Raw genomic sequence first — 19,441 nt, 5'->3', positions numbered from 1 at the left:
TACAAACGTCAGATTTTAGAGGCCGACACATACCCACGGTCAGAGCAAAGGACAGAACTTAACTTTTCTGCCTAAATAAAAGCTTATTCTTGTAGCGTTTTAGTTGCTTATTCTGTTTCTTATAACATTTAGGTATTTTAGATACAGAATAACTGTTTTATGCAACTATTACATAAACTATAGGAAATAATGTTGTCCTACAATCTCAGGACATTTGCCATTTTTACAATTTTTTTGTCAGGACACAACTGGCCAAATAGGGACTATCCCTCGTAAAGTGGGACAGGTGGTAACCCTACAGATAATGGAGGGCACTAAACCGTACCAGTATTTTTGCATCTCTCTCACTGACAGCCGTTGCACATCATTTCAGCCACAGCTCTAAACTTCTTTGCTCAATAAACAAAAGTAAAGATAAAAAATAATGGGAAGAAAACCCAGTATTTTTACTCATATATCTCAAGTGACCTTATTATGCTCCTCGCTGTTCCACAACTGAAGGGCACATTACGCATTCGTTGTTATAATGTGTCTTTCGGCTTTTCCCGGTTAGGGTTCGCCACAGCGGAACTCCGGTCCGCTAATGATTGGCAGTTGATTTTTACGTACCGGCTTGCCAGGCCTGACGCACAACCTTCAACAAAGGTACGCCCATTCGCGCAAGTCTCCACGCTGCGCAGAAGACGCTCTAGCTGAGAATTGAACCGGACAGCGTTTTACTGTGAGGAGACGATGCTACCACAATTTCCCCAATTAATGTCACATATAGCCAACAGAGGTTTTGTATTAGAACATTACCCCAACAGATGCACAATAGCATTCTGCCCACAACTGTATATTTCCATGCAATTGCTAGTCTTACTGTAAATAAACACGAGATACACAACGTTACCAAATAGAATATGGAAAAGGGTGTAGTCGAATATACGCACTGCTGCAAGTGCGTGTTATCTATTCTATATATCATGCACCTAAACGAGTTGTAGTCCTCTGTACAAAACGCACATGGCAAATCTCTTTACTTGTATTGTTTTGATTATTACTGTTTCTTAGCTGTTTGACATCTAGTATTTATTTGCGGTGCTACTCCCTATATGCTAAAGAATTTTCCATGTCATTCTGTTGGTCTGCAGATATATATGATTTTTTTTTATTTGTAATGTCCTACTGCATTTATTTTCGGGGGACAGTGGATTGCAGTAACTAAGCTAAGATATGTACAAACCTGGAACCGTAACGTTTAACGTACAGTTCCAGTTGTTAACACTGACATATACCTCGCAATCTTTTAACTCCCAAAATCTGAACCAAGCCTGATAAAATGGGGGGGGAGGGGACAAACTGCCAAACATTGGGAGAATATAGAAAGTTGCTAGCTTTACAAGTTTTATGTCAGCATGCATTTCAAAAGAATGCAAACTGAAACTAAAGTGTGTGCCATTATTTACCGACTTCCATGTTCAATAAGAAAGGCGGGGGGGGGGGGGGGGTGCAGGCGGGCTTTTCCCCCTGCAAAAACAATTTAAAAGCACAACATCAGGATGTGCGTGTAAAGTACTGCGTACATACTGGCCTTCGGTCCCACTAATACTTGAACCTGTCCTTACACCTCTTAATTAAAGGACAAACAATAACTAGCTTGGAATAGCCGTATTTCAAGAACGGCAATACTGTGTTTTCTGTATATCGAAAAATAAAAATTGGGGGGGGGGGGGGCGGGGGAGGACAACAAACAGTAACAGATGGAATATTCAGAATGAATATTCAACAGCTCGCTGGATAATTTGCATGATTTGTCACTCAGCCGTATTTTGCACGCAGCCTCACACGGGCTTGCCCTGTCAATCGTGCAGGCCACGCCCCTTCCTGCGCGCAAATCGCTCTCAACTTATCACTGCACTCAAACAAGATTAAAAAAAAAAAAAAAAAAAAGCAAGTGTGTGTGCTTGAGAGAGAAGCGGTTGTCAAAATTAGAGGCAGAATTTAAATATTACCATCTTTTAGACGTTAGCATGCACTTGTATAGCTCTTAACCTTCCATCTCCAAAATGAGGAGCACTAGCTCTCATAATGTGGAACACTTGGGCAAAATGTGGAACACATACTAATGGCTTACTAACAACTTCAAGTAGGAAGGTCATAGGATGGTTAAAATACACTGGTTTTACTTATAAGGAAGATATTTTAATGAATTAATATGATTCATTTCTATTTACAATAGATTTCACTTAAAAAAATCCTAACACTGAATGTGTGACAGTCTTTCAATGTGGAACTTTGAGGAACATTAACTTTTTAAGACGCCCAAATGAGGTACGCTTGAGAGGTATGCGTGTACTTGTAATGTCTGAAACGGATACGCATAGCATTTGCAAAAAAACAATTAGGAAGGACATACGAAACAAAACATAAATTCCACGAAATTCAAGACGTCTAACGTGTAGCAAAACAAGCACTTCTATAACATTCTGACACAGGAATACTTTTACAGAACTTCAGTTTCGCAGCTTATAGAACCGCATGAAATTTTATCGAAATAACTTTATCCTTGTGTGAGCTGTAAGACTACAAACCTTCAACACGCGATAATTAGCTTACTCATGTATGCCTGCACAACACGTTATGATTACTCCAAAACAACCTAAATTTAGCTAAATCTACAAAGACAGCATGAAATGTTATTAACCGCTCTAATATCAGTAGCGGTTAGTCCAAATGCAACTTACTTCCTTAGATAGTGACTTCCTTCGGAATTTGCAGTTTATCCAACCAACGTCGAGACGTGTTAGGCGTAGTGACGACATACGCAGCTGCGCACGAAACGGCCTGCTATGCTTGCTAGGGTCTTTTTCTGTTATACAGGGTTAGCAGTTGCAATGTTTTAATTATCTGTTTGTGGGAGCGAAGTTTGTAGTTTTCAACGCTTTTTCTCCATGTTGTTGATTTAGTCATTTGAAGTTGTATATTAATGGAGTAGGTAGTGTTTAGGTTAGTGTGAGTCACGTATTAGTACTTATCAGTTTCAGTCCCGGTAGAACGTAGTAGGCCTGGCTTTTTTGCCGCTCTATTTCAGCGTTTTTTCTTTACTGTTGTCTGGCTACTGACGATCACTTGGACTGTAAAAGGAGGAAATGAGCTCCACGTTGGGAGCAGATGAACAGGCACAGATAGTATCCCGACTGCCTGACGGAGACCAGAATGGGTAAGTGATTATTTTTGCATCTTTGACCTTTTTTAAAACGCACGTGTAAGGACTGATGGAGTTGTAGTATCCACAGCGACAGGGATGCATCATGATGTTTTTGCTTAGTGTGCGCAGTAACACTATATTAAGAAGTCGTTGCTTTTTCATTAAGGGCCTCTTTATGACTTGATCACGCTGAATGTTCAGGGAGTAAAGCTTAAACTTGATGATAAATAGTGGAGGTGTGTCGTAATTTGTATTTCTGTGTAAGTGCTGTTGCAGTGCAGAATAGGTTGGCTGATCTTGCAAGGATTTATTGAAGTAGTTCGTTCTTACACAGCGTTCAACTTGGCTAGTTGGTATATGTTGCGTTTAGCTTGGTTCGTTTTATTGCCTGCCATGCTTCTTAATTTGAAATGGTACCCTTTAACAAAGTGGCTAAAGTAGACTAGTTTCGTCAGATTTTAATGATTGCTTAACACTGAGATTAATTCACAGTGCCTTTTTTGCAAGTCTTGCGCTTTGTAGAATAAAAGCTTAATCCTAAGGCAGGATAGTTGTAAACTTAATATGCCAAATTGCAGTTTTTAGAGCGAAACCTCGGACACACTATTTAGGAAAAGTGCCTGCCTTTTTGTTAGTATTTTTTTTTCTTATTGCATTGTGAAATTGTACTTGTTCAGTAAGTTCGATTCAGTTTTCTATTTTCCATGTTTATTCTAACCTGGTTAACTGTGATTCTTAGTTCAGGATGAATTTTGTATTCATGTGACTGACGATGATGGAAAGCAGTATTTCTTAACATATAAGTTGATTATAATGTGTAAAGTAACAATTACGTAATTGTGGCTGAATTGATAAGTGGTTAACATTTGTTTGGTAAGCATAATTTTCACAGTGGCCTTGGGAAGATGGGTGGTGTGTACTGCCAGGTATCTCATCCAGCCTGCAGTTTATCTTCCAGAATGCAATGCAGTGTGATGAATAGTTGGTTGATATGGAATTGAGAAAGATAAACCTGTACAGCCTTCAAGGGAAAATGTGCAAAAGTAAACGGTCCACATTGGCATATGTGGCTTAGTCACCCCTGTTTTCCTTGTCACAATTGTCACATTTTTAAAATCTATTAAATGCAATTATTTTTTGGGGAAGGGTGGCTGTGGATAATTTAATACAGTAGCATACAACTGTTTTCCAGGTGAATAACTCATTACTTAAAGTTATTTTGGCTTGCTGAATCTTCCTACTGACCTAATCTATTTTTTGATCATCCCTTGTATGGGCTGTATAACCTTCAAATCGTTACTTTGTTTCCAAAGAGGATTTAGGGACTTGAAAGGTATTGTGGTTGGTATACCTACTTTTCTGCATAGGTTTGTGCAGTGTTAATATATTTCCAGAGTACAACTACTATTTGCTGGCCAAAGTGTCAGTCTTTAGCTGCTCATAAAATGATTGAGGAGCTGAATCGAATCGGAGTAATCTGGGATCAGTCTGGAGACTTGACAGTAGTATTTTTCTTATAAATTGAATTGAGTACTGAATTCAAGTGATGTACTGCTTTCGTACAGCTGTCCTTCACAGTTTCTTTGTGGTCTCTGCATTCTCATGTTTTTTTTCCTGTATTTAATTATGTGATATGTTGCATTTGTAGCAGTACATCTCATGAATACTGTCTCTTTTTCTGTGCCCTGTTTGAAGTGATTGTTGTTGGAAGTTGGTGCTTTTTTGCTTTGGGTTTGTTGAAACACGTGTTCCAGCGGGTCTGCTGTTAAATCAGGTGATCTGTACCTCAACCTACAAAACCTCCCGCAAGGTCTCTTCGTTTTTCTTGGGCACTTTTTTTTTTCTTCATAATGTGGGATTCTGACTTAATGATAACATGTTAGTACTCCTTTAGGATCTGTATAAAATATAATTTGTTTTGTATTCTTATTATGGGGATTATAAAGTTGGACCTTTCATTATTTTTGCTAGCTTTCATTGCATCGAGTGCCCACTAAACTCATTTATATATAAAGAGTATTGGTGAATGCTTTGCATTCGTATTTGACATCAAGACCAAAGTGTGTAAGTACTTCTACTTATGGTGCATGTGTAGAAATTGGGTGTGCACTTTCAGATGGTTGAGATGGGGTTGATTATCATAACATTTAATTTTGCTTTTGTTGCTGGACAGTTTGGTAGTGTTTTTGTCTTGGCATGACAAATATGTTTTTAAGTCATCTGAATTGTATTTCTACATGTTTTGTGTATTGCTTTGGGGACTTGCCAGAAGTAGTAGATGTGGGCTTGCTGAGGATGTTAGATTACATCTACAGGAAAACCAATCTATCTAAACTGGAAGTGGCGAAATTGAAATGTATTAACCCACCAGATGCGCAGTAGCAAACCCCGCCTGCGAACATTTTGAGTCCACCGCTCACCAACACAAGTTTCACACACACTGAACTGTCAAACCCAATACGGTACTTTTCCGTTATCAGGGCTCAATGATCACACAGCTGTCAGCCCTGAAGCAGTTGTTAAAGCAGTAATAGTGAGATATGGAGATAATGCAATATATTTTTTATATTTTGACTGTTTGTCTGTCCCCTTTGGAGGGGGGATAATGACTCTACACAACAGCAGCAGAGGCCAAATGTTGCGGCTCATTTTGTTATCCAATAATGGGATAGTACATCTTCAAAAGTATAAACATACTGAAAGCGTGATAACCTGTCATTTGCAAGAGGAACATCACACTAACCGAAAAACATCCTACTGCATGAAAATGCAGTTTCGTTAAGCAGTTTGCCAAAAAGTCAGGAACATTTCTAACAACGAACGATGGCTGTATTACAGCTAAAACCTGAAACCCAATTACAATCGCCATAGCAACTAGAAAACACAGACTAATTCAATAAAGATGTAAACAAAGTTACCTCTCAACTTTCCAGATTTTTTTGCCTTGTGTTTTTGGTCTGTTCAGCATAACATTTGTGGTTTTCTGGATTCTCTCATTAAGTAAGTATAAACTGAATTCACTAAATAATAACAGGCATTTGAGTTCAGACTACTTGTGTTTCAGAAAATGCATGGTAATAAACTACTTTTTTGTCTAGCAGTGTTCAAAGGCCAAAACATACCCACGGCCAGTACTTCACTTTTTGCCTAAATAAAAGCTTATTCTTATATGCTTATGGAACATTTGAATGGAAAGGCCATTTGTGTCATTATTGTGCTTACTAAATGCTCTGTTTTTTTAACATGAATTTACAGTTGCATTTGCAATTTTGCATTGCGTGTCAATCACGGCACATTGTTAATCCCCGCCCTCCGGCATGTCAATCACTGTGGACACGCCCATTCCTGCACAGACTCTGTGGTGGGTTAATGCACTTCAATTTCGCCACTGAAGCAAAGTTAGCAGTTTCACTCGTTTCAAATGGAGTTTTTTCTCACTTTGTGAGCTGTGCATCTTTAAGAGAACCAGGGTACAAAATATGTATCAAATACAACTGAAAAAACAAAAAAAAAATACCACCAAGACCACCGATCCAAGAAGTAAGCAAAGTTAATGAAACACTTGGCACTTTGGCCAGGGACAGTACAGAAAGAAAAAAATGTTGGTGCTGATGTAGTTTGTGATAATTTACTTGTCAAATTTGTCCAAACATGAAATTTCTGATGTGGTTATGTCTTGGTCTTAAATTTATACCAACTGCTTTACCGAGATTACATGTACTTAAAAGTGAAATCTTTTCTTTTAGTAGAAAACTACATTTAATGAGCTACTTTTAAACAAGAGGGAGGGGTTGTGTTTAATGACTGTAATGAAAGTGGGATTGTTCTTTTTATTCATGCCTGTCATCTCGGGAAGATTTGTTTGAGATTGATTTTAATGCCTATTGCCAACTGAATACTGATGCTGTCTGTTAAAAGCTCTCTTATTCCACCTTTTCTAACTGGCACCATGCAAGGATTTTTTGCTACTCTTAATTTTGAGGTTGAAAGCTTGTATTGGTCCTGTATGGAGAATACGTCTAACCTAACTTTTAATTTAACTAATCACAATGGCTAGCCCTATTGGAATTTGGGAATGACAGAAGATGGGTGGTTAAAACCATCTGACAAGGGCAACCAGATAGTAAATCATGCACTTTACACAATATTTAGAGATGTGTTACAAACATTTGAACAATGTGGAAATTTATAGAAAATGTGACTTCTGGTTACTTTGAAGCTGTTAAGGAGTGCCGACTTTTGTTAGACAAAGGCCTAACTAAAGTTGGATGTGGAAACCAAGTTTGGAGTGGTAAACTGCTCCATGGCAGTTTTTTACTGTCTACCCCAAACGTACACATGTTTAACCTTAGTGGAAGACCTGTAGTGTCTGCACAGAGATATTTTTTGAAGAATGTGTGTTGTTACATGAACATCTTAAGAAATGTGTTATGAGTATAGCCTCTTGTATTGGGGACAGCCAGGGCTTCTTTAACAAAATAAAGGGTAACATTTGGAATATGGACATGTTTTGGCTCTTTCTGGATGTCAAAAGTCTATATACTAACATTAAGCACGAAACAGGGATTCAGGCCTTGTTCCATTTTGGGGGTGGGGCTCTCCCATGTCTCATTTTTTTTGATTGGTATGTTTTTTGTTTGAAAAATATATTTTTTGTTTAATGGGAGACATTTTCCAGTAATTACAGGACACTGCCATGGGGGGTGTCTTTTGCCCCCATGTATGCAAATTTTGTCACAGCTAAACTTGAAGATGCCTTTTTTGTTTTATAGACATGATTTATTTTGGATCAGAAGTTATTTTAGATTTATTGATCTTATTTTTTTATGTTAAGGAAGCCAGACAGAGTCCCTGGGGTTTAATGACCTACAATCTAACACTGGGCTTAAGCTTTGATGGTGTACAGCTTGGCCCACAAGTGAATTTTTTGGATATAAACTTAGATGGATTTACAACTAGGCTCCATATGAAATTTGAACATACAAATGTATTTTTATATGGGAACAGTTGTCACCCCAAACATTTGGTCAATGTACTGCCTTATAATGTATTTTTATGAATTCGTAGGGTATGTAGCCTTGATATGAGCTTTGACTGACTTAGAGATAGCTGCGGCAGAAGAAATTTTTTTTAATACAAAAGAGGGTATGATGTCCAGCTGGTCAGGAAAGATAAACAAAAGTTATGGACATTAAGTATTGTGTTAACCCTCAGGGAAATTCTCGTTATGCCTGTGCTAGTGGAAAATATAATGGTGGAAATAAATCCACCAATACAGTTGTGAACAATGGAGAGCAGAAGAAAGTTTTCTTAGTGACAACTTATAATGTTATAACTGAGGAAATAGTTTAAAAAAAAAAACACGTAGCTTATGGCCAATGCTCCTAAGGGATAACATTTTGAACTCTCTACTACTTGATTTTTGTGAGTATTGCATGTAATAGAGCTAGGGCTGTCTGATATTCTGGTACATAATCTATTTTGCTTACTAGATGTTAATGTCAGTTGGAGCTTAAGCATAAACAAAGGCACTGTTCCATGTGATGGTTGTTCAATCTGTCAGTAAATAGCTATCTTACCTACATTAAGTTTATAGCTAGGCATGAATACAGTTGTAACACAGAGGGGATTAGTGTATGTACTGAGATCATCATCTTTTGGCTGTTCCCGTTAGTGGACGCCACAGCGGATCACCTGCTTCCATTTCTTCCTGTCGTCTGCGTCTTGCTCTGTCACACCAACCACCTGCATGTTCTCTCTCACCACATCCATAAACCTTATCTTAGGCCGCCTTCTTTTCCTGTTACCTGGTAACTTCATCCTTGGCATCTTTTTCCCCAATATGCTCTGCATCCCTCCTCGGCACATGTCCAACGTAATATTGCCTCTCTGGCTTTGTCTCCAAACCTTCCAACCTGGGCTGACCCTCTAATGTACTTATTCCTAATCCTGTCCACCCTCGTCACGCCCAGTGCAAATCTTAACATCTTTAACTCTGCCACATCCAGCTCAAACTCCTGCCTTTTTCAGTGCCACTGTCTCCAACCCATATTACATAGCTGGTGTCTCTACTGTCTTGTAGACCTTCCCTTTCACGCTTACAGGTACTAGTCTGTCACAAATCAATCCTGACACTCTTCTCCACCCACTCCATCCTGCCTGTACTCTCTTCACCTCTCTTCCACACTCGCCATTCCTCTGAACTATTTATCCCAAGTATTTAAATTCATCCACCTTTGCCACCTCTACTCCTTGCATCCTCACCATTCTATCCTCCCTCTCATTCACACACATATATTCTGTCTTAGTCATGCTGACCTTAATTCCTGTTCTCTCTAGAGCATATCTCCATCTCTCCAGGGTCGTCTCCACCTGTTCCCTACTCTCACTACAGATCACAATGTCATCTGCAAACAAAGTCCATGGGGACTTTTGTCTGATCTCGTCTATCAACCTGTCCATCACCATTGCAAATAAGAAAGGGCTCAGAGCTGATCCTTGATGTAACCCCACCTCCACCTTAAACACATCAGTCACTTCCACCGCATACCTCACTGCTGTCACACTACCCTCGTACATATTCTGTACCACTCTTACATACTTCTCTGACACTCCTGACTTCCTCATACAATACCACAACTCCTCTCTAGGCACCCTGTTACATGCTTTCTCTAAGTCTACAAAAACACAATGTAATTCCTTCTGACATTTTCTGTACTTCTCCGTCCACTCTCGAAGCAAACATCGCATCTGTAGTGCTCTTTCCCGGCATGAAACCATACTGCTGTTCTTAACCTAGCTTCCACTACTCTTTCCCATAACTTTATGCTGTGACTGATCAATTTAATCCCTCTGTAGTTACTACAGCTGTGCACATCACCCTTTCTTAAAAATCGGTACCAAAACACTTTTTCTCCATTCCTCTGGCATCCTCTCACTTTCTAAGAAACAATCTGGTTAAAAATTCCACTGCCATTTCACCTAAACACCTCCATGCTTCCACAGGTATGTCATCTGGGCCAACATCCTTTCCATTCTTCATAGCTATCCTTACTCCTCCTTGCTGATCCATTGTACTTCATGATTCACTATCCCTACATCATCCAACCTTCTCTCCCTTTCATTCTCTTCATTCATCAACCCCTCAAAGTACTCTTTCCATCTCCTCGCTTGAGTATGTTTCCCTCATTATCCGTTACTACCTTTACCTGCTGCACATCTTTCCTAGCTCTGTCCTTCTGTCTAGCCAATCGGTACAGGTCCTTTTCTCTCTCCTTGGTGTCCAACCTTTCATACAACTCTTCATATGCCTTAGCCTTCGCCACCTTTTTGCCATGCACCTCATCTCCTTATGCTCCCGTCTACTTTCTTCATCTCTCTGACAATCCCACTTCTTATTTGCATGTATACTCTTCTGTACTTCCTCATTCCACCACCATGTCTCCTTGTCATCCTTCCTCTGTCCCGATGTGATACCAAGCACCTTTCTAGCTGTCTCCCTTACTAGCTCTGCTGTAGTTACCCAGCTATTTGGTAACTCTTCACTACCACCCAGTGCCTGTCTTAACTCATCCCTGAACTCCACCTCACAATTACCCTTTTTCATTTTCCACCATTTGATCCTCGGTGCTGCCCTCGCACTCCTCCTCCTTCTTGATCACCAACGTCATCTTACAAACCACCATCCTTTGCTGCCTAACTACACTTTCTCCGGTCACCACTTTACAGTCTCCAATCTCCTTCAAACTGGCCCTCCTACATAAGATATAATCCACCTGTGTGCATCTTTCTCCACTCTTGTATGTCACCCTATGCTCCTCCCCTCTTGTTAAAATACGTATTCACTACAGTCATATCCATCCTTTTCGCAAAATCCACTACCATCTGACCTTCTGCATTCCTTTAACACCATACCTACCCATCACTTCCTCATCCCCACTGTTCCCTTCAACATGCCTATTGAAATCTGCTCCAATTACCACTCTCTCGCCCTTGGGTACAGTCATCACCACTTCATCCAATTCACTCCAAAATTTTTTCTCATCCATTGCACACCAACCTTGTGGAGCATATGCACTATCATTACGCCATCAATTTCCAGCTTCATATACATCACTCTATCCGACACCCTTTTCACCTCCAAAACACTCTTCGCATACTATTCCTTCAGAATAACTCCTATGCCATTTCTCCTCCCATCCACACCATGATAAAACAATTTAAGATGTGGATGTAAAAAGTTTTACATGGGGGAAACTTTTTTATAAGAGTTTGAGTCTGGTTGCAGGAACATATGAGGGACAAAAAATTAGTTTCCTTGGGAGTCCTTTTTTTGACAGCACACAACTCTAACCCTGATTCCCTTAGTGGTTATGTCTTGGAAAAATTGCAAGTTGGGATAAGTGAATGTGTGTCTTTAAATAAACAATAATAATGATAATAATAATACTGCTGATTTTAAAGTAAGGCACTTTGGAGCCTTGGGGACTGAACAAAGAATGTAATTGGAAGTATGTGATATGAATTGTATGCTTAATTGATTGTTTTGTGCAATATGCTGTATTTAAGCAAACAGTTCTGTAGTGTTTTTACTCTTGGAAGGCTGTGCAGGCCGAGGCGCTAAGTGTTTAAATTCGCTTACTACTTGGATCGGTGGTATTTTATTACAAAATATGTATCGTTGAGTACCTTCCTAAGGGCAGACTGCCTTCCAACTTTGAGGCTCTGAAATCGTGCAACGGCTGCATTTTTGGTGGGGGAAAAGGGGGGAGTAGAAGGTATGTGGCATATGAAGATGATGGGAGGTGCTCCCCTTAGGTACGAGTCGGCCTCCATTCCTGGGTACTTACCAAATACAGTATGTTGGAATTAATCTGTTGCTGCCTTGTGTGACATTCTGCTGTCACCCCGAATGATGCTCCCGTACACACAGAAGCAACAGTTGGCTTAGTTTCTGGTGTCATTTCTGGGGGATGCAGTACCTGATAGCCTGGGAAGATATGATCGACAGACCACAATGGTTTGCCAGAGATGGCCTGCATCAGTCTCAGTTGATTTCTGGCAAAGACTCTTGCCTCCCCTATAGTGTGCTTTTATCAAAAGTGATGAGGTTAAAACTGCCAACATAAAAATTTAAACAAAACACAAATTAAAGGTCGTGCTGCTAAATGATAGTCTAAATATGAAACTGCACTCATTGCAAGCATTCCTAATCCTGGAAATGCTGACATCTGTGCATTCAGAGAAACCTGGTTCAAAGCTGTGGAGAGCACCACAGCCTTAGTTGGTTACTCATCCTGTCATACATTCAGAAACCAAACTGTGGGCAGTAAAGCCAAAAGAGGTGAAGTTTCAGTATACATTAGACATACACACTTTCAGGCTGGTTAAGCAGTATGACTCACGAGAGAGACTACAGGTGCAGTTAACCATTGACAAGACCCCTATTCAGATCATAGCTAGCTACTGGCCCCAAATCTGACTCAAGATGCTCAATCTGCCTATTTGGACCTGATCGAGTCTTATCAAGATTCAACCCTTTACCCTGATTCTGGATGACTTTAACTTCCCAAACATAGACTGGAAGAACCATTCATGCCAGAACGCAAATGCCCAGAGATTCCTTGAGTCTGTCGGTGCAAATGCCTTGAGCAGCTAGTTGATAACCCCCTCAAAAGGTGATAATATCTTGGACTTGGTATTAACCAACATGAGTAACCACTGCAACATCCTTATAGTATCAATCTCCCTGGTATGATGCAACAACAAAGCTGTCATAAATAGCTTCACCGTCCCCTCCTCTGCAGGACCCGGCACCAATATTCAAAAGTACACCAAACCAAGGTGGGAGCATTTATATAGATAGGAAAAAGTCATCCTCCGCAAGGAAGAATAAATCTGTCTGCAATAAATTTACTCTATAACAAAAGGAAAAAATGTCTGTCCAAGACCAAGGAGCAGCAGGTACCCAATTGGAAGCAATGTCTCTTAGCCTGTACAAGCAAATAAGTGCAGTAGTAAAATCCCCCAAAGCAAACTTCAAGTCCAGATTGGCGACATAAACTAGATACAGTCATAAGGCCTTATTCACATATGTCTGCAACCTCAAAGGAAGCACCCAGATCTGTTCAGAACTGGTGGTCAAGGACACCACATACACAAATACCGTAGATAATAGCAAACTTTCTGGCTGACGGATTAATTGAAAACTTTACCCATTCCCCCCCCCCCCCAATCAGTAAATCAGGACATCTTCAGTACCGGACTGCTTCCCTATATATCTAGGTATATTGTCATCACTATTCTCTCAAAGGCAAATACCCCAGGCTGCGTACTATGTGAACTCTGGCAGGAACTTGCAGCACCATTAGGCACCCTATTCAACCAAAGGTTGAGTATTAGCTTCATTCCAGCGGAGTGGAGGACATCCATTTACACAAATGTGGAGCGTCCACTGATCTGAGAAATTGTAGACTCATCAGCCTAACTAGCCTGATCTGCAAGGCCATGGAATGGATTATTATGGACCTCATTAACAAGGACACTGGCAACCTCCAAATACTTGATTCCCCCACAATTTGGCTTCAAGGGTGGAGGTCATGTCAGCTGAATTTGGTTGACAATTTTGAGAGTCGCCAAGGGCGAGACGACAATGCACACTGTCTATCTTGACCTGGTCAAAGGCTTTGACACTGTCCATAATAGATACTCTCTCAACTAGGCGTCAATCCATATGTTTCCAAATGGGTAGCAAACTGGCGCTCTGATGGAACCTACATAGTCAAAAGAGGGGAAGCCTCCTCAAGCAGTAGACCCATAACAAGAGGCGTACCCCCAAGATTCTGTCTTGGGTCCTCCTGTTTGGAAATTTTCTGAGGTGCAGGCCAAAACCAGTGGGCTATGGCTGACCAGGTTTGCAGGTGACCGCAACCTGGGTGCTGTCAATTTCCCCAGTGATGTGGACATTCTCCAAGAAGATCTCACTCGGGCAAATGACTGGTGCCAGAAACATGGCCTCAAGCTGAATACCAAAAAAATGCATTTTCATCCCCTTTGGGGAGAGTGACGTCCCCACAGATTATCACATTAAGTGCTTAGGGCATTGTTAATCAGTCGGGGGGGGGGGGGTTTGGGCACCCATGTTGATGGCGACCTGACTTTTGACCACCATGTTGCTTCCGTGGTGCGGAAAGCCTTCTACATGGGCCACCTCATAAGTAAGGGTATCTTATCCAGGGACAAGGAGGTCATAACATCCCTGTATTCTTCCCTTATAAGGCCCAGTGTTGAGTAAAACGCATCTTTTGGCATGCACCTCGCAAGGCACATGCTGGAGAGACCACAGAGGTTCCGCACCAGGAGAATCCAGGGCCTCAAACATCTACTATACACTGGCTAAAAGCCCTATTCCTTTTACTCAGTTTCATACAGACTCCTCAGAGGTGATCTGTCTGGCATACAAGGTGATGATGGACCCCACTTTGGGACTGCTGCATTTCCGCAAGTCAAGCTCCACTTGAGTAACCTGCACACACGGCCTGGTCTGTGACATCAACGAGACTTGTTGGCGGAACAGGTTTATAGACTCCCTCTCCACATCAAGCAAATCACCTCTTTACCCCTTTTTAAGCACAGCTTGGATAACTGGATGGGAAATTGAAAATATATCCCTGGGAATTGCACATTTTTTTTTCCCCTAACAGTTTGCGTTTCATTTGGATTGTATAGGCTATAGGTCACAAAGGTGGGAAAAGTTTTGAAATGGCTTATTGTGGTGTCTCTCTCTCTTTTTTTTTTTTTTTAATATATATCGCAAAAACCTGGCATTTTAACAGGAGTTTGTAAACTTTTTATATCCAGTGCATGTTCTTAGATGAGCAGTGCAGGATGCATTACTGTTGGTGGAGAAGGACTAATGAGAATATGTAACAAGGTGCACTATTACATTTGAAGCAGTCAGCAAGTAAGTCAGCTTTCAGTAGTAAGCCTGTAGAAAAGATGGACTACTGATCCACATTGCTAAAAAAATATATATATCCTATCTGCAATAAATAAACTCTATAACAAAGGGAGAAATTGCTGTCCAGGACCAAGAAGGAGCAGGTTCCCAATTGGAAGCAGCCTCTTCTAAGCCTGAAAAAGCAAATAAGAGCACTAGTTAAATCCTCCAAAGCAAACCTAGAGTCTAAATTGGGCACATCTACGAGGCAGTCATAAGGCCTTCTTATGTTTGCAGCCTCAAAGGAAGCACCCAGGTCTGTTCAGAACCAGTGGGTCAATGATGCCTCCTATACAAATCCCATAGGCATAGCAAACTTGCTGGTGACAGATTAATCAAACTTCATCCATCTGTCTTCGCCCCCCCTGGGGGGCAATCAGTAAATCGGGACATTCCCAGTACCTGCCCCCTTCCCCTTTTATCAAGGGAACAGGTCATCCCTGCTCTCACAAAAGCAAAAAATACAGCCCCATGGGACCTGATAACATCCCAGGCTGCATCCTACATGAACTCTGACAGGAACTTGCAGCACCCTTAAGTGCCCTATTCAACCAAAGCCTGAGTATCAGCTTTGTCCTAGCTGAATGAAGGACCACCATTTGTGCAAAGGTGGAGCGTCCACCAATCCAGGAAATTATAAACCCATCATCCTAACTAGCCTGATCCCACATATTTTGGCTTCGTCGGGGGGTGGCCATGTCTGTTAAATTTGGTTGAATACTTTGAGACCGTCACCAAAGCCATGGGAAAGGGGAAGATGGTGCACACTGCCTACTGACCTGATCAAAGCCTTCAGCACTATCCCTCACACGGTCATCAATCCGTATGTTACTGGATGGGTAGCTAACTGGCTCACTGATAGAATCCCTTCTACCTCAAGTAGTAGACCCTTAACGAGTGATGTACCCAAGGGATCAGTCTTGGGGCTTTATTTGGGATATACTTTATTGACGTGCAGGCCAAAACCAGGGGGCTATGGCTGACAGTTTGCCGATGGCTGGATGCGGTCAGATTTCCCCTAGTGATGTGGACATCCTCCAAGAGGGTTTCACCCAAACAAATGACTGGTGCCAGAAATGTGGCTTCAAGCTGAAAACCAAAAAATGCATCATTCCCACTGGAGGGGGTGATGTCCCCATAAATTGTCACATTATCAGCATCCTAAGCACGCAGTCAGTAGTGAGGGATTTGGGCACCCAGGTTGATGGCAACCTGACTTTTGACCATGTTGCTCCCATTGTATGAAAAGCTTTCTCCATGCCCCACCTTTTAAGGATATCTCATCCATAGGCAAGGAGGTCATAACATCTGTGTTATTCCCTATAATGCCCATTATTGAGTACAACACCCTGTTTGGCATGTACTTTGCAAAGCACATGCAGCAGCTGGACCACAAAGGTTCCTCGCCAGGACAATCCAGGGCCTCAAGTCTACTGTACACAGAATAAAAACCCTATCCCTCTACTCAAGTTTCATACAGACTCCTCAGTGGTGATCTGTCTGGCATACAAGGCAGTCTCGGACCCCGCTTTGATGGAACTGCTGCATATCCGCAAATCAATCTCCATGTGAGTAACCCGAGTGTGTGGCCTCAGCCTAGTCTGTGACATCAATAGAACTTGTTGGTGGGACAGATGTGTGTCCCAGAGAGACTCCCATCTGTGGAGTAGACTCCCTGTCCATGTCGGCAGACTACCACTTTACTCCTTTTTTTAAACACAGCCTGGATAACTGGATGGGAAACAGAAAATACATCCTTGGGATTCCACCCGTATCCTTGCTGGACAGGGGCATTGGGTGCTGACTTGTATAAACATGGGCTAAATTCTTGGCTAGACTTATAAGGGCCTCTGGGGCCAATAGCCTAGTAACTTTCTATGATCCTGTTCCTGGTGTTCAAAATACTTCAGGAAGATAAATTGTAAAGCCTATTTCTTGGGTACCAGCCAGAAAGAATTTCAGAGATTATTTAAGAATACTTTAGCTGAATTTAGTTCACAGCTGTAAAATCTGAGTTGTTTAACACAGGCACAGTGTTTTCTTTTCTGCTTGTTTATACAACTCATCACATTGTTATGCAATCTAAGATCCCACTGTGCCATCACTACAAAGTTTCAGAGAGTGGATGAAATGCATTCTTTCTGTCTTAACACCACCCCCAAACTAATCTGGGTTTGCAGCATATGTATAAAAGGCTATTTTATAATTCTGAATCACTTGTTGAAAAACAAAACGAACATGAACAAGGAGTACCTTTTAAGCTGTTGAAAATGTCAAAGCAAATGTGAAATAATAATCTGACAAGTAAAATCAAAGCGAGAACAGTAGTGCACCTTGCCAGTCCTCCTGCACCCCTTGGAGGGACTGTTCACCCACAGTACTACCACTTTAATAAACCCACTCTGAACTTTCACAACTTTGTAAGTGTTGACTCTTTGACAAATTTTGTCTTATGAATAACTCTCCTGTTTCTTAAATGATTCTGTGTAGGCTGTCTTGGGTGATGTGGGTGGCTGTGCCCCACAGATCCCTCTAATATACATATTCTCCAGAGTTGCACCATTTGTGGGTAAGGGAACCAAGTTATGAGTCTACCATGCTGCCCATGTCCTTTGTTGCTACAAGTAACCACTGCTGTTTACTGTTTCTATTTTATTGTTAGTTACACGTACTTTGTCATGTATGAATGTGAGATTTTTTTTTTTCAGATATGCAAAGTAACTCCTCGTATAGGACATCGAATAAAATGAGAACGTTTGGTCAGATGGCTGCAAGAGATAGTTGGCATAAGCTTCATGGACTTTGGTCAGATAGCTACCAGTGCTATACAAGCCTATAGTCAACGCACTTGGTCATAAATAAAGAATTTACCTTGCATGCCTTCAGTCAGAAACAACACTTTTTAGGATGTGCAAACAGAAATTTTATTCTTACGGCGCTGGGAGACGTTTCTTACATTGCAATAACTCTGATTAATAGAAAACTTTGCAAATGTCCTCATCTTTGTGATTTTCGTCTCTGACTTCACTTGAACACATTCTTATACATGACCCACCTGCTTGGTCTAGTTTCTGACCTTGGATGTTTCAAACTTTTCCTAGCAACAGCGCACTCCTAGCCTGGAGGAGTCAGGCTAACAAATTACTTTTACAATCGCTAACATGCCTCAACTTCATACACTTTTTTTTCCCCCCTTGTTGCATATTAAAAGAAATGCAGTTGAGAGACAGCAGAAACTCCTAGCTTATGAAGCTGTATTTTTCCTATGCTTGCATACAGTTATATTTGCTTTTTAACAATCATGTTGTAGCATCATTAATGAAACTGAAATTAATATATATTTTGATAAGCTGATCTTGTCCAATAACATTTGGGTGGTGATAGTCTCAAATGATGCCCTAATAAGCTGGCAGCACTATGGGGCCTAACAAATTATCCCCACTTTCATTCTCTTTGGATTTCAGTTATCATGGGAGTTCAGTCTCCTGTTAAAGATTCATAGGTAATATAATAGGCCAACGGCCACCAGCACCTAGTCATGCAACCAAACCGAATTGTGTCCCTATCTATCATGGACACTTATTAGGAGAGGTATGTCAGTTGGGAAGTTTCTAAAGATTATGTGGATGATATGTTGGTGTTGGGCATTACTGACTTATGTTGGTGTTGGGCATTACTGACACTCTAGATCAGAGATGCCCATCAACTTGCAGTGATATATAATAAAGTACTGGTCCATTCCTATCTTGGTATCAATGACTGTATAGAGAGATTCTCCTGTATTTCTTTAGAAGTGGAATGCAATATAGACAAAGCAAGCATGAAGCAAAGGGGTGGAACATGGAATTCTATGTATATGTAAATCATGGTCACAGTCAAAGAAAACTGGTACAACAGATCCAGTGCACAAAGTACACAGTGCTGGTGGTAATGATAGGGCAGATACAATGACACTAGACAATATTTAATGTTTTACTCAAACTAAAGCTAAACTGGGAACTAACATATATTTTAACTAAACAATAATCCCAAAGTCTGTTTGTTTCATGATGATATCTTGAATGTAAATTCTTTAGTGGACAAGTCTGGTAAAACACATTTGAAAGGAGTAATAGCATGGTATCGAGTGTAATGTGGGATTCTGAAATGCTACCCAGTATTATCTCCCCAAAAACAGTGAAGTACGTTCTGCATAGTATGCAATATGGAACACGCAGCCCATCAGCACCCACACATAGCAACACTAAACCCAC

The 19,441-nt window shown here is 40.9% G+C and overlaps 1 protein-coding gene across 1 annotated transcript in view; it reads left to right on the top strand.

The window, feature by feature from the left end:
• Positions 1-2,774: 2,774 nt before the first annotated feature.
• The window catches only part of LOC122798565 (transcription elongation factor spt5-like), a 98,748-nt gene continuing 82,081 nt past the window's right edge, over positions 2,775-19,441 (top strand). The window contains exon 1 of the mRNA XM_044067617.1: positions 2,775-3,202. Coding sequence (XP_043923552.1) covers positions 3,132-3,202 — 71 coding nt within the window. The 5' untranslated portion in view covers positions 2,775-3,131. The remainder of the gene's footprint in view (positions 3,203-19,441) is intronic.

The sequence above is a fragment of the Protopterus annectens genome, chromosome 3.part1 (assembly GCF_019279795.1).
Source record: "Protopterus annectens isolate FY-2018-M chromosome 3.part1, PAN1.0, whole genome shotgun sequence".
Taxonomy (NCBI): domain Eukaryota; kingdom Metazoa; phylum Chordata; order Ceratodontiformes; family Protopteridae; genus Protopterus; species Protopterus annectens.
The sequence above is the reverse complement of the archived record's forward strand: the minus strand, read 5'-3'. Positions and strand labels throughout refer to the sequence as shown.